This window comes from Nesoenas mayeri (assembly GCF_963082525.1).
Source record: "Nesoenas mayeri genome assembly, chromosome: Z".
Classification (NCBI taxonomy): domain Eukaryota; kingdom Metazoa; phylum Chordata; class Aves; order Columbiformes; family Columbidae; genus Nesoenas; species Nesoenas mayeri.
The window spans coordinates 64,546,855-64,565,796 of NC_137542.1; the positions used below are offsets into that span (position 1 = coordinate 64,546,855).

An 18,942-nucleotide genomic window follows, 5' to 3' on the forward strand; every position below is an offset into this window, starting at 1 on the left:
CCCGAGCAGCGCCCGGGGGCCGCCCGCCATTTTTGCGGCCCCCTGCTCGCTTTCCTCAACCGGCGGCGACTGCTGTGCCGGCGCCGGCAGCCAGGGGAAGCGCCTCGCCATGGCGGGTGGCGGCGGCGGCACGCAGCGGGGCGGCCTCCTAACACCACGGGGCGGCCTCGGAGTCCGGGCTGGCCGGCGGCCGCCGCCGGGGGTGGGCAGAGCGGAGCAGGTGTGGAAGAAGGTCGGCAGCGAAGGCCTCCCAGCGCCCGCCCTTACCTGGCCGCAGTGCGGAAGACTGCCGCAGCGCGGCAGGCGCCGCTATTTAAGCACCTGCGCCAGGCAGCGCGTACCTGGGCGGCAGCTGCCGCGGCACCACCTCCCGCGCTGCCGAGCGCCCCGCCCGGCGGCGGCCTGGGCCGGGTGGTGTCGTCCGCCAGCCGCCCCGCCCCGCCGCAGTCAGGGCGCTTCCCGCCCTCCCACGGCTCTCAGGGAGGGGGCGGCCGCTGCGGGGGCAGCTGGGTGGCCTCTCGCCCACACGCCCGACCGGCCTCAGGGCGCTGTGACGGCGACCGGCTCCGCGCTGGGGCCCTGCCCGCTGCCCTGGCGGGCGGGGCGGAGCAGGTGAGGGCGCCGCCATGTTAGTTACCGCCTCGGGGCGCTGAGGTGACGCGGCGGCTGTGGGCGCTGGAGGCCGGGCTGGGGAGACCCTCCCGGCTGGTGCGGCCGTGCTTGCCGCCCGGCTGGGAGATTTCCAAGCCAGTGGGCTGGAGCAGGAACGCAGCTCGCTGGGCAGGGCTGCCGCAGGCGTCTCTGGAGGCGTGTGTGCGTGGCCGAGGTCTAGTGTGCCCCTGGAGTACCGGCGGCTTCGGTGAGGCGAGTGAGCGTCCTCCCGGGGAGGCTGCGCCCTGTTTCCCATCGCAGGAGCCCTGCTTGTTCTTGTCACTGCAGCCTTACCAGCGTTAACCTTCCTTTTGCAAACTGGGAGCTTGCTAGACATTAAAGACAGGCCAAGCGCAGATGTGACTGATTTCCTTCAGTGGTGGGCCAGTTCAGCCGTGGAATAGAGGAGACAGTTTCCTGCTTGCTAGGTGCAGGCAGTGTGGAGGAGGAAGCCGGCTGTGGTAGTGGAGACAGGAGAGCTGTGAAGTGCAAGAAGCAGCCGTGTGAGAGGACGAGGACCCAGGGGAGGAAGGTCTCGATGTGCCGCTGGTAGGTGGGTGTAGCAGTGGTGGGACCTGAATGACAGCGGGACTAAAGCTGGGACTAAACCACTGCCTGAGTGGTTCGGCACAGCCTGGAACCGGATGAGGTGCGAGGGAAACCTACTTGGGTTTATGTGAGGCAAAATGAGCGGAGTGAGCGTAGGGCTTAAAGGTGGGGTGATACCCAGAAAATAGATGGAAGGAGGAAAATGGAGTGGAATAAAGTCTTCCTTGACAGGGAGATAGTTTGGTTACACAATGAGATTGGGGGAAAATTAGTTCTGTAGGCTTTTGGAAAGGATGTGGATTTGGATAGACAACCAGGGAAAACTTGGAATTGAGTGAAAAACTAGAGTGGGGACTTACAAAGTATGAAAATATATGTGGGCTGTAGGAGGGAGGTTGTGATAGGGCACAAGACTTCAAGCTTTCTGAAGTTGTAGGTTCCTATATGTTATTGATCTTTTGCTGTCTTGACTGTTTTATGCCCCAACTCAGCTACCACTGACTGGAAGGGGGGCTGCAGTTGTGAAACACTGGGACACTACTGTGAAGAGTCTGGGAAGATTCCTGTATTCTGTGAAGAGTGAAGCATCTCAGTGAAGATGAAGTAGGGAATTAAAAAAAGCCTGAAGAGAACAAAAGAAGAGGAGCACTGTTTGTTGTGAACATAAGCTGAAGTCTTGAAGAGAGTGAAAGAGCAACAAAGTTCAGACTTTTTATGATGTGTGACACAAGGAGATTTAATTGTGTTTATATGGCAGTTTTCTAGTATCTGACCCTGGTTCTGTTGTGGTTCTTCTAGCGTAGAGCTTTAACAATTAGAAGAATCCAATTTCTGTGGCGCTCACTTCTGTATGAAGTACTTTGTCAGGCTTAACTTTCTTCAGTGGTCTGATACCATTAAATGATTGGACCACCGTTGTGATATATGTTCTCTTTTCCTGTTATGTGAATGCTTTTTTCATTTTATGTAAATAATTCTTGTACCAAACATAACATGTCTTAAGCATTTCACTTTTTAAAAATAGTAAAAAAAAGCCAGTCTTGGCAAACGTTCATAAGCTTCTTGACTAGCATCTACATGCAAATGTTTTCTCTTTCCATAGCTTGTAATCAGCTTTTTCCCTCCATCCACCACTTGGGTTTCTTGTAGTGTTGGGTTTCAAGATTTGACACAAAGGATGAAAGAAGGGATTTCAGGAATATCATTCTTCAGTTTGTGAGATTCTGACTCAGCCTGGTGTGAGTTTTCAGTGGATCAAGTGGATGTTAATTCCTGTCATACGACTACAGTCATAAAACTCTAATCTTGAGCCATATCTTGTGATTTAAGATAAGAATTATTTTTTAACCTTTTTTTTTAAAAAAAACAAAAAAAAACCAAAAAAACCCCCACAACTTTTAACAGAGTAACCATTTAACTATGAGTAATGCATATTTCAATTCCGGGCCCTAAGTGGTAATATTTTGCAAAAATTGAGCTAAAATGTTTTTGTTTGTACAAGAAACTACTGAGAGAGTTTTTTGTGTTAAGTCTGGACATAGTTGTATGGCAGTATTTTTTGAATGTAGATGCTAATAAAGTATTTCAGATGTTGATACTAACAGATAAAACACAGTATTTTGAACCAGTGTAGAAAGCAATCCTAGAACTGTGGAGAGCTACAGTGCATTCACACCTAGGGTATGTCAGGGAACACAGAACTACCAGAAAGCCATTAATTTCTGGGGCCACATACTTGTGAGGTCAATAACAAGAATTGATATATATTTGTGATATGAGCAGAGAAATGTTAACTTATTGGTTGGCAATTAATCAATACTGTTTTGGTGGAAGCCTCTACTTATAGCAATAATCTGATGAAATAGAAATGAAAATTACTAACTTTGCTTGCCTTTTTTTTTAATTAGCAAATATGTTTATAAACAGCAAAGCCATTTAAGTGGTTTGGATTCTTTGCCTAATGATGATGGTGTCTAGAAATGAGGGCATACATGCAGTAAGTGAGACGAAATACTAGTCACTTCTAGAATAAGATTCCACTGTGCAGAAGAAATGTTAATCCATTGTGAGCAATATGAGATTGGTAAATAAAATCACAGCTGTTCATTTTTCTATTTTGAAATAAGACGTGAAATACTGGATGTACTGAGATTATGCCTTAGTTCAAAACACTGAATATTATCTGCAGAAGTTGTTTAGATGTTTGAAAACACAGTGAGAGAATCTAGGCTGTCCCCACCTGTCCTGATGAGAATATAAACACTGGAGAAATACCCAGTGTTTGTAATTCACAGAACATTTGGAAGCTTTTATGTTCTGTTCTTCTGAAATTGTAAAAGATCCTTGGGTCAAGGATCTGGTGCTGCTTTCTTTGTTTCAGTTGGAGCTGACCTTTCATTGGTATACTTTGAAGCAAGAGCTGCTGCATAAGGCATGGAGTAAGAGGTAGTCCATGTTACTTTTAGAAGTGCAACTTGCTTGCTGTGGTAGTGTGGACCAAATGAGATGTGAGATGATGGCACAGAAGTCAAGAGTGACCCAGTTCTCCAGTTCTCGTTAAATTCTGTACAGCCAGTTCACAGCAAGCACTCAGTGTGCATACAAACTGCAAAGCTCAGTTGAATAGCTGAGAACTGTGTGTTTTGGTTTAAGTTCTGGTAGACTCAAAAGAGCTATACTTATAAATAGGACCATATAAAAATATTTGTTTTATTAGAATTGTCTGTTCATAGGCTCAGAAATGACAAAATCATTGCAGCCAACATTCAGTAAGCTTTTGAACCAAACTTAATTAACCCTGAAGTGGTTCTTCTTTGCAGTTTGGAAGATAGCTACAAAAGAACCACATGAAAGAGTGTCTTGCTGGCTATACTGGAAGGGAGGGTGAACCAGGCATTGACACCCTCACCCCAAAACAGCAGCCAGCTGGGTCTGTGGCACTGTGCTCCTGCAGGGTGCCCTAGTGACCCATGAAGATCCCTCCCCCAGGGAGGAACTAAGACTCAATAACAAAACCAAGATGACTGTTCTCTTCAGGTCCTGGGCATGCCAGGAGTGTTCAGGACTTGGCTAGCTGTCACTGCCTCTTCTTCATAAATCTTCCCACCCTTCTCCCTCTCATCCCTCTAAAACGTGTGTGAATGCAACAGTCCAGTTTAATATTTCTGTTAGCAAATCACAGAATATTCTGGGTTGGAAGGGACCTTTAAAGGTCATCTACTCCAATCCCCCTGCAGTGAGCAGGGACATCTTCAACTAGATCAGGTTGCTCAGAGCCCCATCCAGTCTGGCCTTGAATGTCTCCAGGGATGGGGCATCTACCACCTCTCTGGGCAACCTGGGCCAGTGTTTCACCACCCTCATAATTAAAAAAAACCACCCTCTTCTTTATATCTAGTCTGAATCTTCCCTCTTTTAGTTTTAAACCATTGCCCCTTGTCCTTTTGCAACAGGCCCTGCTAGAAGTCTGTCCCCATCTTTCCTATAAGTCCACTCTAAGTACTGAAAGGAAATTGACATATTTAGAGACAAGTGATTAAAAATTAATAAAATTCAAAGAGGTTATGCATTAACTCTAATAAAAATGCAATAGCTTTGTTTTGGCCAGGAGATGCAGACCCATATCTTACACCTTCATCTTAATTTGTTGGATTTGCTTACCACTCTTACATTTGATTTTTAGGAGAAAGGCATGACAGATACTTCAGCTGGTGGTGCTGGTAACCCTTGATCTGTTGCACTGATCTGTGGTGGCACGGGGATCAGAAAATCAGGGTGGGCCCTGTGACTGCTCCTCAGTGCTGCACCTGCTGGTGTGGAGCCTGCAGCAGACACCCTGTCCCTGGCTGAAGGCTGTGCTGCCTCTGACTATCAGGAACTGAAGCCTGGAGACGCGCAGCTTGGTCATGCTGTGAAAAGATGCGAAGAGGGATGCAAAACTCTTCCATTTCTTCTCATCCTGTGCACACAGAGACCCAGTCTGGACTTGAGGAATCCTTTCCCTATGTAAGCTGCACACTTCCAAAGCAGTCTTAAAAGACCTGTAGTTTTCTGTTTAGGAGCTCACCATCAGTGCCCTTATTTAAAAGGAACACAAGGCCAGTAGGTTGGATGTACGCTTAACCAGGAGAAAAATGCATGTTGGTGATGTGTCATTGACTGAGTTCAATTAACTTTTAAATGTAAATGATTAAGTGGCCCCAATCCAGGAGAAAGGACTCCAAGGGCTGAGTATTCATTTCCAGGCTACAAGGTCAGACCACTTACTTTCTGTGACCTGGGAGACTTGTATTTTGGTTTGCCAGCGACCTGCATCCATGCATTTTTGTCCTCCCATCCTATTGTATTTTCCAGAGCTGTAGCAGAGTTTGAGTCAATGAGAAACCTTGAACTCCTCAAACTGAGGGCAGGTCCTAGCTGGGAGGTTATTTACAGGTGAGGACCTGTTTGGAAGTATTCAATGAGAACTGTTGTTTTGAGGTTAGCACTGCTGAAAGAGCTTGAGTTGAGTGGTCAAAATGTGGTGTTTTACATTTATCTTTGTGAAGAATCAATATTTATTCGAGAGAGATGGCGACGTATCATCAGTGTGTGATATCAGAACTAAGGATGCTATACTTCGCCCTTTTGGATTGCTGTATTGAATGGGAAATAGTATCTGTTCTAAGTTTATAGAGGAAAACCTTACCAGGTTGTGTGCCAAATGTTACTGGCTTGATAAATTTTTTTAGCACTCCTTTAATTAATCTTCCTTGGAAAGTATTAACCAAGATTACCTTCTGAGTTCATTTTTGGGAAGGACTTACTGCATTCAAATGTTCAAGTGGCAAAGCTGGTCGTATTGTACTTTGTTTCTTCTTCTGTAGGTGCATTCAAATTATTATTAACCTTTTGGGTAGATAAATTTATCATTGTAACATGTGGCTTGAGAGCTTTTTGGCTGGAAAACCACTTGCAAACATAAAATTTTGTGTTGTAGTATTGAAAGTGCAGGACTTACTGTTTATAATGTATTGAAGGCTTTCTGCGCATCTGATGTATTTCTTACCTAAAACTAAGTAATCTATCAGACAGAAAAAAATTAGAGAATTTAATTTCATGTTGTGGTACTGCAACTTGTAGAAGGACAAACTTCCTGGAATATGAAATTTTTTCCTGGGAGAGGGGAATAACAAGTCTTAATGAAATGTGGATAGTTCTCCATCTGTCTAATCAGTTATTTTACTTTCTAAGCAACTTTTATGTTATGAGCATCCTAGGTGATATTTAGATTTGTTTTGATAGTTTCACTTACACAGGTAAAAATCCCCTTTGAATGTGGTTTTACTTCTCTCGAAGACCAGGACTTGGATGTATTTCAAAATATAAACCAGACTAACAGTGAACTGTGGCTGGGTGAGGTAATCGGGTTGTTGTTGCTGCTGAAGTTGTGTCCCCCTGCCCTCTCCACATAGCGGAAGTGGATGCTGTTTAGGCACCTACTGATCATAACATCCAAGTAATTAAAATAAAACTTTTACACACTCCAGTCACATAGCATGTGAGTGGGACTTGAAGGAGTGACCCACGAACAGATTTTTCTCCCGTTCTTTACTGGGCTACTCCTCTTTTAATCTAATCCTGAGAATTCAGAGAGACACCTTTAAGTAGAGCTACAGAGTATGTTGGAGGCACGTCAGTGAAGGTTATGATTGCAAAGGTCTTCTTGCTTCCAGCTGTTTGTCGTATGATGAGTGCACGAGCTTTTGCGTGGAATACAGTGCTTCGTGAACTAGCCAAACGGTTAAGCAGGTGATGTTTCTAGGAGGGTTGCTCTCAAAACACAGACATTTCTTTTTAACAAGACTACTTAGTAGTTAGAGAGGAGGGCGTTCGTAGTGAAATTGAGATTTCACTGTGTTTCACTGAGCAAAATTAACTGATTTTTGTGGATAAATAAAATGAGTTATGTAAAGTTCAGTTTGTCATCAGACCACACATCAAATGACATCTTCATCACATGGGGCATCCTTTTGTGTAAAGCATAGCTCTGAGAAGATTCAATGACGTCTTTAATTAGATTTACAGAGAGCTGAAGGAAAAGTAAGAATTCTGTAAGTACTGTTTACTGTCCCTTAGTAATGCAATTTTGACATTCTATGTTCTTGTCAACTTTTTTTCTTGATTAATTTTATCCAAAGCAGACACATGTAGAAAGCGTGCATGAGCGTAAGATGTGTCTGTTGTGTAGGTGACTGACCCAAACCAAGCTTAGGATGGTGCTTGCTAGTATGGTTTATATCAGCTTACAAGTTCTCTTTTTGAGCTCGTATATAAAGGATATGCATCTTCAGTTTCAAAATAAGAATGAACTGATGGATCCACAAGTTTTTGTTTTGTTTTTCAAAACCAAACAACAGCAACAACCACCTGCAGGTATTATTTTTCTGGTCCTTCCACAAAGAGGTTATAGACCTGGAAGGATTTTTTTTATTGGAAGAGCATTTAAGGTGGCCCTCAAGAATTATTGCTCAAACTTGCAGCTTATAAAGCACTACAGTTTTATAATACAGCCTGTAAAGTGCAGGCCATACAACATTTCTGTATCACTTCCCCCGTAAATTAGAGCACATCATCTTAAAAAGTTACACAGTCTTTGTTTTAAAATCTGGTAGCTAAAGAATCTAGTATAACTGCTGTTAATCTTTCCCTTACAGTGCTGTTGCCATACTTGGCATGTTGCTTTTCTACCTGTGTTCATATCAGCTGTGACTTTAATAGTATAAAATGGACTCAAAGTGTTGGTGTCCCGTTCCACTCATTTTGCAAGTTCCATGGCCTTTTTTTCCCCCACAAAACTCTTCATATTGGCTTTAAAGTAAGTCAAATGGAATAATATTAAGATTTAGGATCATTTTAATGTCTCTACCTCTGCATTTTGCATTTTAGTGCATCTAAATTATTTTATTTAAAAATAAAAACCAAGAAACAAGGAGTGTTGTCTTAATCATGGCCAGCAGTTCCACATATGATTATAAATGCAGAGGGACCTTACCTAAGCTGATTTTTTTGGTGATGTTTTGCTTGCTTTATCTAATTATTTTCCTATTAGAGTTGATGAAAAATTCATTTCTGTGCAAGCTCAAAGTTTGTTCTCCTGTATTGTGGAATTCACCATCACAGAAGAAAGGCAGGTTACTGATTCTTCTGAGTGTTGTGAGCGCATGCCTGTGCATGGATGCATCCAGGGGCTGGAGCTGAAAGCATTTAACTAATGGTACCTATGGGATGCTACTGCCACACACCTAAGCTACTCGTTTCCCAGTGTGATCTGACATGGACACTAGGAAAAGATGGGTGGATACTGTGGGAAGTTATTTGGTGAAAGCAATAACAGAAGTTTATTCTGTCCAAATTAAAAAAAATCTAAGCATGTTGGGTAGAGACTGTTACTTCTGTTGTGGATGAACAAGATTTAGGACATGATGTAGGGTTAGTTTGGACTAGGTGAAGCTTAGAAATTACCATTCAGTAGGAATTTTAGGTCCGTTTGAAGCAAACCTTGCCTCCAAAACTCTTTTGTATAGGCAGATCTGTCGCACTGGCCTATGCCTTTTCCAGTTATTGTAGCTAAAGTAAATGATGCCAGATACCAAGTTTTACTAAGGTGGAAAAGAGTAAATGAAACCAAAGGCTTACGTCACTATTCTATTGAGGTCAAGAGAGTAAAATTAAACTTTCTCCAGGGAACTTATTTCTTCATTTGAAGAAAAACTCAAAGGAATATGCTGGGAGCAGAGCTTCAGTCAATATAACAATAAAAGAAGGAAAATAATAAGATAATAGTTAAATAGATGTTTACTAAACTAATGGAAGGTTCAGAAAGCCAATACAGCCTGGAGAAGGTTGTACTGGTAAATGGGGGAATGACTGGTTCCACAGAGATAACTATTTTTTGGACCTTTTTGTTGTTAAACACCACGTTTTAAACTCTGAAGAGTTCACTAGTTTGGTGAGACTTCAGGTCTTCGCTGCTGCTTTCAGCAGGGGAAATGGTTACATGATCTCCAGAGTTCACTTCCAGCCTCAGCTCTTCTGCGATCTCATGAAGATCTGCATATTTGTTGTTAGCAGTTCTGGCCCTCTGTGTCTTTTAAGAATAGTTCAGTAAAGTCCTTAATTATCCCAAAGTGATAGGTTATTTTGTCCTTATTTATTTAGTCCTGCCTCTCCCTGCCTATTTTGTGTGACAATTAAGTGGCAAAAACTATTTATACGTGAGATCTGGCTTATTTTTTTTTTTCTCTACCAGTCTTTTTTCATCTGCAAAACTTCAGTTTTTTTAACATCAGGTAAGTGGAAAAAATATTAAATAATATGAAGTCTGCAGGAACCCACCAGAAATGTGCTTAAAGCTGATTCCCAGTTTAGTTATGTCTTAAGACTAACTTTTTTAAAGTATCATGTTCTTGCATTGCTCTAGTTATAAAGCAAAATATTGTGTACTGCTAAATCAGATATCTTACATAAATATTTTTTTCCTTTGACCCTATTACTCTTATGATCCAGATTTTCAACCTAATCCTAAATTACCTTAAGACCTCTATTTAGTACATCCATGACTTATAGTAATTATCTGAACTGTATTTTAATTTTCTTACCAAGTTCTCTATTACAATTATTTGGATTGTCAGGTTTGGGTTTGTTTTAATGGTCCAATGTTAGCTTTCTTCTACTCTTCTAATACTTTCCAGCACTTTAAGACTCAATGAAATAAAAATTAATGGCCCATAGTATGTGTTATTCAACTTCCTAAATTATTGAATGTTGTTTATCTGATCTGCTGGTTTAAAAATATTTAGCTTTAGTAGATCATGTGTCAACATCTCTCTTTAGATACCGTTGGATTGCAAAGTATTTTTACCATGTGATTACATAATGTACATATCCTTTAAGAAACGTGACAAAATATTTATCAAACATTTTTATTTCTCCCTGTTTTGTGTTCTTACTTACTCTGGCATTTCTATGTAGCAAGGGTCCAGTAGCACAGTGGGAGTTAAATTTTATTTTGTTGGGGTTTTTTTTTGAATAAACTCCTTTCTATCATTCTCAGTTAAACCATCTACATGGACTTTACTACCCCCTGTGCTTATTTGCTTTTCTTATCGACCTCTTACAGTTTATGACTTCAGGGTTCATAGCCACTGTTAGGAGAAGTCTTCCATTATGTCACTGGAGCCAGCTGCTTTTAGTTCCTCACTCTGGCTATGGTTTAGTGAACAGCTGAGCGGAGGGTGCTATCAAGAGAGGAATCTCATTCCATACCCCTTCTTTCTGCATGGTGTCTGCCGGACCCTGCTGCAAGCTGGTTCAGTTGGTTTAACTTAGTGTAAATATTTGTTCTTTTATTTTTTGTGTGTGTGTGTGTTGAATATATGTCTGGTTGCTGAGTTGACTCATAGATGGATATGATGCATGCCAGAGCTGTTACAAGGTGTGGTGGGTGAAGGTGGAGAGCATGGTTTATGTCTTTTGGCAATATTGAACTGTTTACCTGGCTCATCAAGAACCTGTAGCCTAAGCCAGTTTGGTTGGTTTTAATTAGTGTAGGTATCTCAATCATGCGATTATTGCTTTATGAGCATCTAAAAAATCTGGAAGTCAACCTTTTGAAGTACCACTTGCCCATACTATTTGAACCTGATTATAAACAGCAAATGCAATCAGGTAATGGTGACTTGATTGTCACTAATATTTGGTTGTGCAATCCACACAAGCAGCTTAAGATGAGTTATATTTTATGATTCTTTGTTTGATGGAAACTGCATCCAAGAGTGTCTCATACAAATTTTATTTCTTTCCACAACCTCTACGCTCCAACCTGCAGTTTTGAGATCAGTTTGGGGCACTATGAAACAGTTGCCAATATTTGCTTGCACTCAGCAAGTGTTGGGGCTGTTGCAGAGTTGGGAACCCTCTTAGAGGAAAGCAGCTGCTGTACAAAATTATCATAGCACAGAATTTCCTAACTCAGGAAAGTGACAGGCCAAAGGGAATCTCCAAGATTAGATATGGCTGACAGCAGATCACTTCAACATTAACAGTATCTCTCTAAGTCAAGGTGTGAGCAGACTGTAGGTAGTTCCAATATGGTCCTTACCAGCAGCCCTCTGTGTTTCTGATTTTAATGTGCATCTTGACTACAGCAAGGAGTTCTCTTGAATTTTAGCACAGCGTGCTTGATTCTGGAAAGATGGCATCAGTCTATTCACTACGGAAATACTCCCACATAATTTTTAACATATTCCTTGCCTTGGCTTACAGAGATGACAGTGGAGTGTGTACAAGATGCTGAGAGTATTCTCTGTAGAGCCAGTGGAGTCTGGGGAGAACACTTGTACCTGGTGTGGTCTAACCTTCATTTGAATCATTACCTGCAAACCTCTGGTTAGATCTGGTTGCTTATCTCTTGTAAACATACAATTAATGTGTGTGTTTAAATATAGCTAATGGTAGCAATAACAATAAAAAAACAAGCCTTGCTGGGAGAGAGGTGAAGAAGGCTTTGCTAAACATTCATGGTGGAGACACAGAGGCAAGTACAGAATGCTTTAAAAAGTCTAAGAGAATAGAAGCCCCTTTAACTAAAGGAAAATATTCAGAAGAGGCTTAAAAAATTTAGTACAGTTGGTTAATCCATTTTTGGACAGGACAGACGAGAGATGGCAGATATTGTTATTCACTATGAACGCTAACAAAGTTCTTAAAAATATTCTACTGTTTTTTTTTTTTTAATTCCAGAAAAAAGCAAATAACAACAACAAAACCCAACAAAACAAAACAATAGAAGAGATCACAGGGGTTCAAATATAGTAGTGTGAGATTCCAGATGCTAGCAGTTAATTTTTACAGGGTTGATGTAGAAATCTGTTTTGCGTCCAAACTGTAATAGGTTGTATATGGCACAGTATGCTATGAATACTTTACAGCTTCTGTGAAGAGGACACAGCAGGCTGCAGGTGCTGCTGGACATAGAAGCAAGGTTTTAAGGTTCGCTTCAGATACTAAAATAATGGCTTGTAGACTGTTGTGTGGAGTTGAAATAGTGAGCATGTCTTCTGGATACTACTCTTCCTGCTGTGTGCTGGCGCAAACACTTTACTGATGACCTGAATAGAAGGTAGAGCTGAGTCTATGTTCCTCTGGACTGGGAATGACCCTTTAGGGGTAAAACTCAGGACAATTTTTGCTTAAAAACGGTGTGAAGTAGCAGTAACCAGTTTAAGAAAGATGCAACATTCTTTGAAAGCTTCTTTTCAACTTGTGACCACTGTTGGCTTTTTCTAAGGGTAGCATAAAACCCGGGAGACTGCACTGTTGCTGCCTACACAGGGGATGAATTGCTTCCTGAAACACAGATTATGGAGTTATTGTTTTACTCATTTTGACCAAACCCAGGTTATTGTAGGACTGTTTTAAGCTGGATGATCCACTGGAGGAAAGGCTAGAAGGAGCTATTTGCCAAAAACCTCTGAATTTTGATTCTGCCTCTAGGAAACTTACTATTGTCTGAAAGCGGAGGAGGATGCTCAGGTGAGCTGCGCTCCCCATGCTCAGTCAGCACTGAATGCAGTAATGCCAAGTCCTGGCTCGTAGCTACATGGACAGAGCAGCACTTCTTGCAAGGGAAGATATCCTGTGTGCTCTCCCACAGTATTATTAAAGATTGAGCTTCAGTTTTGAGTGGGCTGATGGCTGCCTCAAATATTTTGCTAAATGCAAGAGAATGGCTATAATGGCCCATCACCACGACTTCTTAGTATTCAACTCCTTTATGGGAAAGTTCTGTCCAACACATATTCACCCCCTTAATCTAAAGAGAACACTGGAGCTCACATTTGTTTTTCCAGGTAATTTCCTTATTCTGTCTCCTGTGAGTGTAGTGTTTGCTCTGCATTATTGCTCAGTGTGTTCATCTGAGGCAAAATTTCTTGTCCTAGATGTACAAGATGCAATCCTTAAACCAAGCAATCTTCTGTTAAACAAAACTAAATTTATTCTGACATTTCAGTCATCAAATTCCACTTTCTCACTAGAAGTGGACATCGAGCTTATTGTTTGTTATAAAGTGACTCAGAACATGGAAATCTGATTTCAGCAGGAGAAAAGCTGCAGCAGCATTTGGCCCATACATGCAAATAGACTGGTGAGAATGTCATCTGCAGAGATGGCAGATCACAGATGGTGACAGTCCTCCTGTGCTCACATACTCAACTAGTTAGTGTGTGTTGTCAGTCTGGGAATTGCTCAGAAGCCAGAAGGGACATGTACACAGAGGCTGAGGGATTCCGACATGTGGAGGAGAAACCTGTGTTCAAGAATGAGATCAAATGCTTAGTCAGGGCCTGAAAGTTGTGTCTGTTTGGACCCTGGTTCTCTGTTAAATCCACAGTCCTGTAAGGCTCCAGAGAAACAGAGTATAATAGAAGTGGAAGATAAATAACAGTTTTGGAGCTTGGGTTTGTCTTTTTTCTTATTTTTCCTTCCCAGATTGTATTGGTGCATCGTGCCTGGATGCAATGTCTTATCAGTGCGAACACTGGGGCAGCTTTAATATTTCTATATTAATGAATTGGAAGGAAAGGCTGTGGCTATTATACCAGGAGTTTATCTAATTACAAATAAGTAGGAGGCATCTGGAGGGGAGAATCAGCAATTGTTATAAAAAATGGGCTGCTTCTTTTAACCACAATGAAGAAGGAATTGAGTCATTGCTGAACACATAACCACTGCTAACTTTCTGGAGAAGAAAACATTACTCACGAAATGAGAACTTCAAGAAGGTAGATTGGGTGAATCATAATCAGAAAGGTAAAGTTGGCATGATTTATGGCTTGTAATTTATTAACCTATGTTTTAAAAAACAAACAGCTGAGTTTTAATAATGAAAAAAAAAAGCTAAGTTACAGAACACAGCTTTTTATATAAAGAAAACAGCCATCCCGGATTTAAAATCAGAAAGAATGGATTCCAAAGGAAGTGAAAGCAGCTACAGAAAATACAGAATTTGAGTATTAAATGTTTAATAAGTAATCCAGAAAGGCCTCCTGTGTTTTTAAGATTATTTTATTCTTTAAAGACTGTATGCTTTCTACCAATTATTGAATGAACTAAGGGAGAACTTAAAAATCAACATGACTCAGGTAAAACTGAGTTGAGAAGGAATACTCAGTAGCATAATAACATGCAGAGTTGAAGATAAACATCAAGTTTTCAATTAAGAGGCCTGGCAATCAGCCCAATCAAAGTAAATATTTTATTTACTGCTTTACTACCTTGAACTGTTTTTAGCTTACTCTATATCCTTGAAGGAATTCCTGATTTTTTTCTTGTATACTTTAAAGTAAAATTGCCCTTTCATGACAACTGAAATGGAAACAAATTATCTAGCAATTCCAAAGAAACAAAAGGTACACAGAAATTAAGATGCCTATCTTAAGCTTCTAAAACACACAAAACTTGAAATTATGCAAGACCTTCCTTTCTAGTTAGGTAGCAAACCCCACCACACTTGTAACTCCCACGCTGTTCGAGTTGATAACCAAATATTTTAGCTCCTTCAAATACCCTACATAAATATTATTTGGCAGTGGTAAAGGGAGTCAGTTATCCCTGAAAAACAACCTGATCATGTGCTTAGATAATCACAAACCTGCTTGAGCAGTATAAATCCAGTTTATAGTAGTTATGAGTAGTACATGGGCACTACATTACAAAAACAGAAGTAAAATGTTAACAAAGTGCCAGAGCAGTGATCTCTGACACTTTAATGTCAATGAATAATGTAAGAACTGAGCAGCCTTGTACCCTTTTACATCCCTAACCAATAACTGAGGATGGTGGGGAGTAGAAAGGAAATGGCTTGTGAGCTCTCCATGCCGTATTCTGTTCTTTGGTTGAAGACAGACTACTGTTTGACCACTGAGCGTTTCTGTTCTTTGCTCCTGCCTTCCAGCAGAAGATAAGAATCAAGCCCTTGGACAATTCCTTTCCAGCATGACAAGAATGGTACTTACTGCAATGATATCCAGCCAGCTGAGAAAGTCAATTTAATAAGCCATTACTTACTAAACTTAAACAGGCTGTGGGACTAGCAGGAAAGAAACATTCAAACGCACTTGCTCGGTTTCAACTTGTGATGGTGTGCTCACAGCTTAGGACTATTCTCAGACTGTTGAAGTACTATTTAAATCATCTGTTTTTTCGGACTGGTGGAACATAAGAAATCAGAAAGAATTACTTTAATTCAGCCACTGTTTTTTTTCTGTGCATTCAACAAAACATAGCTTTATTAAGGAAGTTAGGGAATGTACAGCATTTGATAGCACTATTTACAGAGAGCAGCTCATGTCTACAAAGTCAAGATTTTTCTCATAAACATATCCCCAGTTTTGCTTAATCTAAGTTTTTAGTTAAGCATATAAATTTAGTAACGGCATAAGCCATTGTAGACATCTCAAGCATTCCAGTTTAGTAAAGAAGCAACTCTTTGCAGAAGTCATCTTTCCACTCAACTTCTCTGTGGCATCTTTTAAATATATAAAAGAGTTTGTATATTATCGCTTCCCCTTATCACTTAAAAATCAATTAAAACTTCAAAAATGTTCAATACAGACATAGTTTTGTTCTATCATCTTACTGCTTAGAACATCTGTGAGACTAACTGCAAAAGTATAGGCAATATAAATCAGTATTTAAATTATATATTACATGCTTATTATGGGTGCAATTTTTTAAAAAAATTACATTTTATGAAAAATCAGAAATATTTACAATTTTTGTAAGATAAACTTGTATGCTCTAATTTACAGTCTGACGTAGTAACAATTAATAAAAATTCAGATTGTTTAGAGTTGTGTTTACAAATTAATTTTCTTAGGAGGCAACTACAAGAGATATTGCTGTGTACATAAGCAAGAACCAGCTTGCTAGATGTTGGGGTTTTTTTAACCTACATGTATTTTTTTACATTGTTTTTGAATTTCTTTACAAAAAATCTATATAAACTTGTATGGCTTCAAAATTGTAACCTGCACCCAATTCAAATGTATGTATAATCACCTGAATGAAGGCTAGTTAAAAAGTGCTGAAACATAACTACTTCATTTAACTCATAAATGAAAGTAATACTTGATTAAAAACAGCAATACAGTTTTGGGTTTTCATTAACAAAATATTGTCATGTTAAACACAGTCTGATTGCAAAACAGGTTACAATTAAGATTCCAGTAAAAAGACTGTACCATTTTATGAGTTAGAAATTTACCATTCACTAAGACTAGCAAATTAAGAGCCAAATATACTCTTCCCATCAAATCTACAGTACAGTATGTGTTTAGTGCTAATAGTGGAACTGTCATCTGCAAAAGTGTGGAGTATACATTATAATTTACATAGCCCCTACAAGTTCAATTTTTTTAAAGCTTCAGCAGTCCAATTCATTACTGGTTTTGCATGAACTAGTTGAAGTACATTTTATTGTTTTAATAGAGAATTTGAAATAGATACTGGTATTCAAAATGGTCATGTAAAAATTCTCACATGCAGGTTACTGAATTATTTTGCTCCAATACATATGATTTCAGCACTAAAAAAAGACTTGGTGATATAAATACATAGAAGATTTTCTAAATCAGTGACTTGCTTTAAAAAATGTTACTAATGTGTCACGTCCCTGTGCTTAGGCTGTGGCAAGCAGATTAGATGACAATAAAATATTAAAATTGGTGATGATAGAAAAATCTAAACTAATAGAAATGGCAGTACCTGTCATCCTGCTGCCATAAAATACCCTTCTAAAATGCTATTTCTCTCAAAGTACTGCATTTACATTCACATCACGCAACCCCAACAGTACTCAAAGTCCAAAGAATTGCAGTCAAAGTGAAATACTCTTTGCTTTTACAAGTTTGCTTTTACCATTCTTGGTGATTTTTCAGGATTCTCATCTTTGGTGACATTAATGTTACTATCTCAAAGTTCCAAAGTCCTGTGTGATGCACCTCTCTTTACTACAACCGCATTTATTGCAATTACCCCATGAGGAAGTAATCCAGTATTTAAAACCTCTTTTAAAACAATCCCCAGTTTTTGCAAATCTGCCTTCTAAATAAATCCCAGTCAAAGGATTTTTTTATAAAGTTGTGTATATTATACAAACACCATGCTTTCTTGATGAAGAGCCAAACTTTGAAAAAGGAAGTGAGGCATGTGAATAACAAATTGGATAGGCACAGGCTTTTTTTAAAGGCACAAATGTTATGCAATTCATATAAAAATAAATTAAATCTACAGCATTAATTCAAATAATCACAGCGCCCATAAAATTTACTAAATGCAGAAATAAATCTCTGCTGTCTTTTGCAATTTTGTAACACATTGCACTTAGGAAAAAACCCCTACGTAAAACAAGTTACGTGTTAATAATATATGATACACGGGCATCAAGTCACATTTCTTTTATGTATCCCTAACTCAGCTGGTTTTGTGGTATGAGTGGATAGAAGAACTACATGAGACTTTGCCTCTGTTTTCTTTAAAAACTGGCAATTAAAGAATCTGAAAATGAATATTACTTATGGAAAGCTCAAATATGTCTTACTTGCTCTCCTACATTTTTAGGTTTAATGTTTACAGTATAACGTATAATTTCATACTTTCATTACAACTATGGATTACTACTTTGAATTCATCTACATAAATTTACTAAAATTTCAACAAATTTTCCCAAATATTGCAGTTGATAATTTACAGTGTTGAAGTTAACTTCAGTGCTATTATAAAGTAATAAAAAGTTTGCAAAATGACTTTTAAAAGTGCATTTTCTGCTCTGTAGTTCAGCCTCAAAGTAGGTCAACATTTAAACAAAAATTAATGCATGTTAAAATAGTGTTTGAAAAGTAGAGAGGGCAGAATGAGCTTCTTGCACTCCTTTGATCCAATGACTTTCACAGGTATATCAGCAGTCTGCCATATATCGTCCTGAAAAATAAAGGTAGGTTTTTTGCAGTCAGTAGATAAAACAGATTTTGTCAGTATTTTCCTGGAAGCAGTTTGAGTAACCATGGAAAACCAAATAACCTGTGAAACAGTTTTTCAGCCATGTTTTAATGAAAAGTAGTTATTTATGCATAACTTATTTAAGAGTTTCATATTTTATAATTTAACACTACAGAATATATAATATTAACTGAATGTATAAGCACGTCAGTGCCTTACCAGTGGCAAATCTCTTCTTAAGGAGGGAAAGCCGATAGCCAGTGCCTACAAGCTCTACATCTGCTCCTGAAAGAGTGCTTCCTTCACTAATGAACTGCACTGCAAGTGTTGCTGGTTTACTGGGTCCTTCTGAAAGTTCAAATTTTGCCCTGAGGGATCCAGAACCTACAAAAATAAGAAAACTGAAAAGCTGGTTGTTTTGTAAGAACAAGATAATCTCCCAAAATTTTTAGCAGTAAGAAGTGAACCAACATGGTGAGCTTTTGGATCTACCCTTGCAGCAGTCCTACATAAATTTTTGGAAGATATGAGAGTCCAAGTCTGTTTTTTCCAATACTCTGTTTAAGACAATGAGTAGTGAATGATTAAAGAAGGAGGATACATATTTCTGCAAGGTTATACAGAATATGTGTATCAGACAGCCTGTTAATCTCTTATTCTTGAAATATCTGATTGGTTCCTATAATTACAATTTATGCTTAC

At 39.5% G+C, this 18,942-nt stretch overlaps 1 protein-coding gene across 1 annotated transcript in view; it reads right to left on the minus strand.

Annotated features, from left to right (window-relative positions):
* Positions 1-15,217: 15,217 nt before the first annotated feature.
* The window catches only part of FCHO2 (FCH and mu domain containing endocytic adaptor 2), a 95,415-nt gene continuing 91,690 nt past the window's right edge, over positions 15,218-18,942 (minus strand). The window contains exons 24-25 of the mRNA XM_080361999.1: positions 18,460-18,624; positions 15,218-18,222 (exon numbers count right to left, since the gene is read on the minus strand). Of these exons, the coding sequence (XP_080218125.1) occupies positions 18,200-18,222; positions 18,460-18,624 (188 nt within the window). The 3' untranslated portion in view covers positions 15,218-18,199. The remainder of the gene's footprint in view (positions 18,223-18,459; positions 18,625-18,942) is intronic.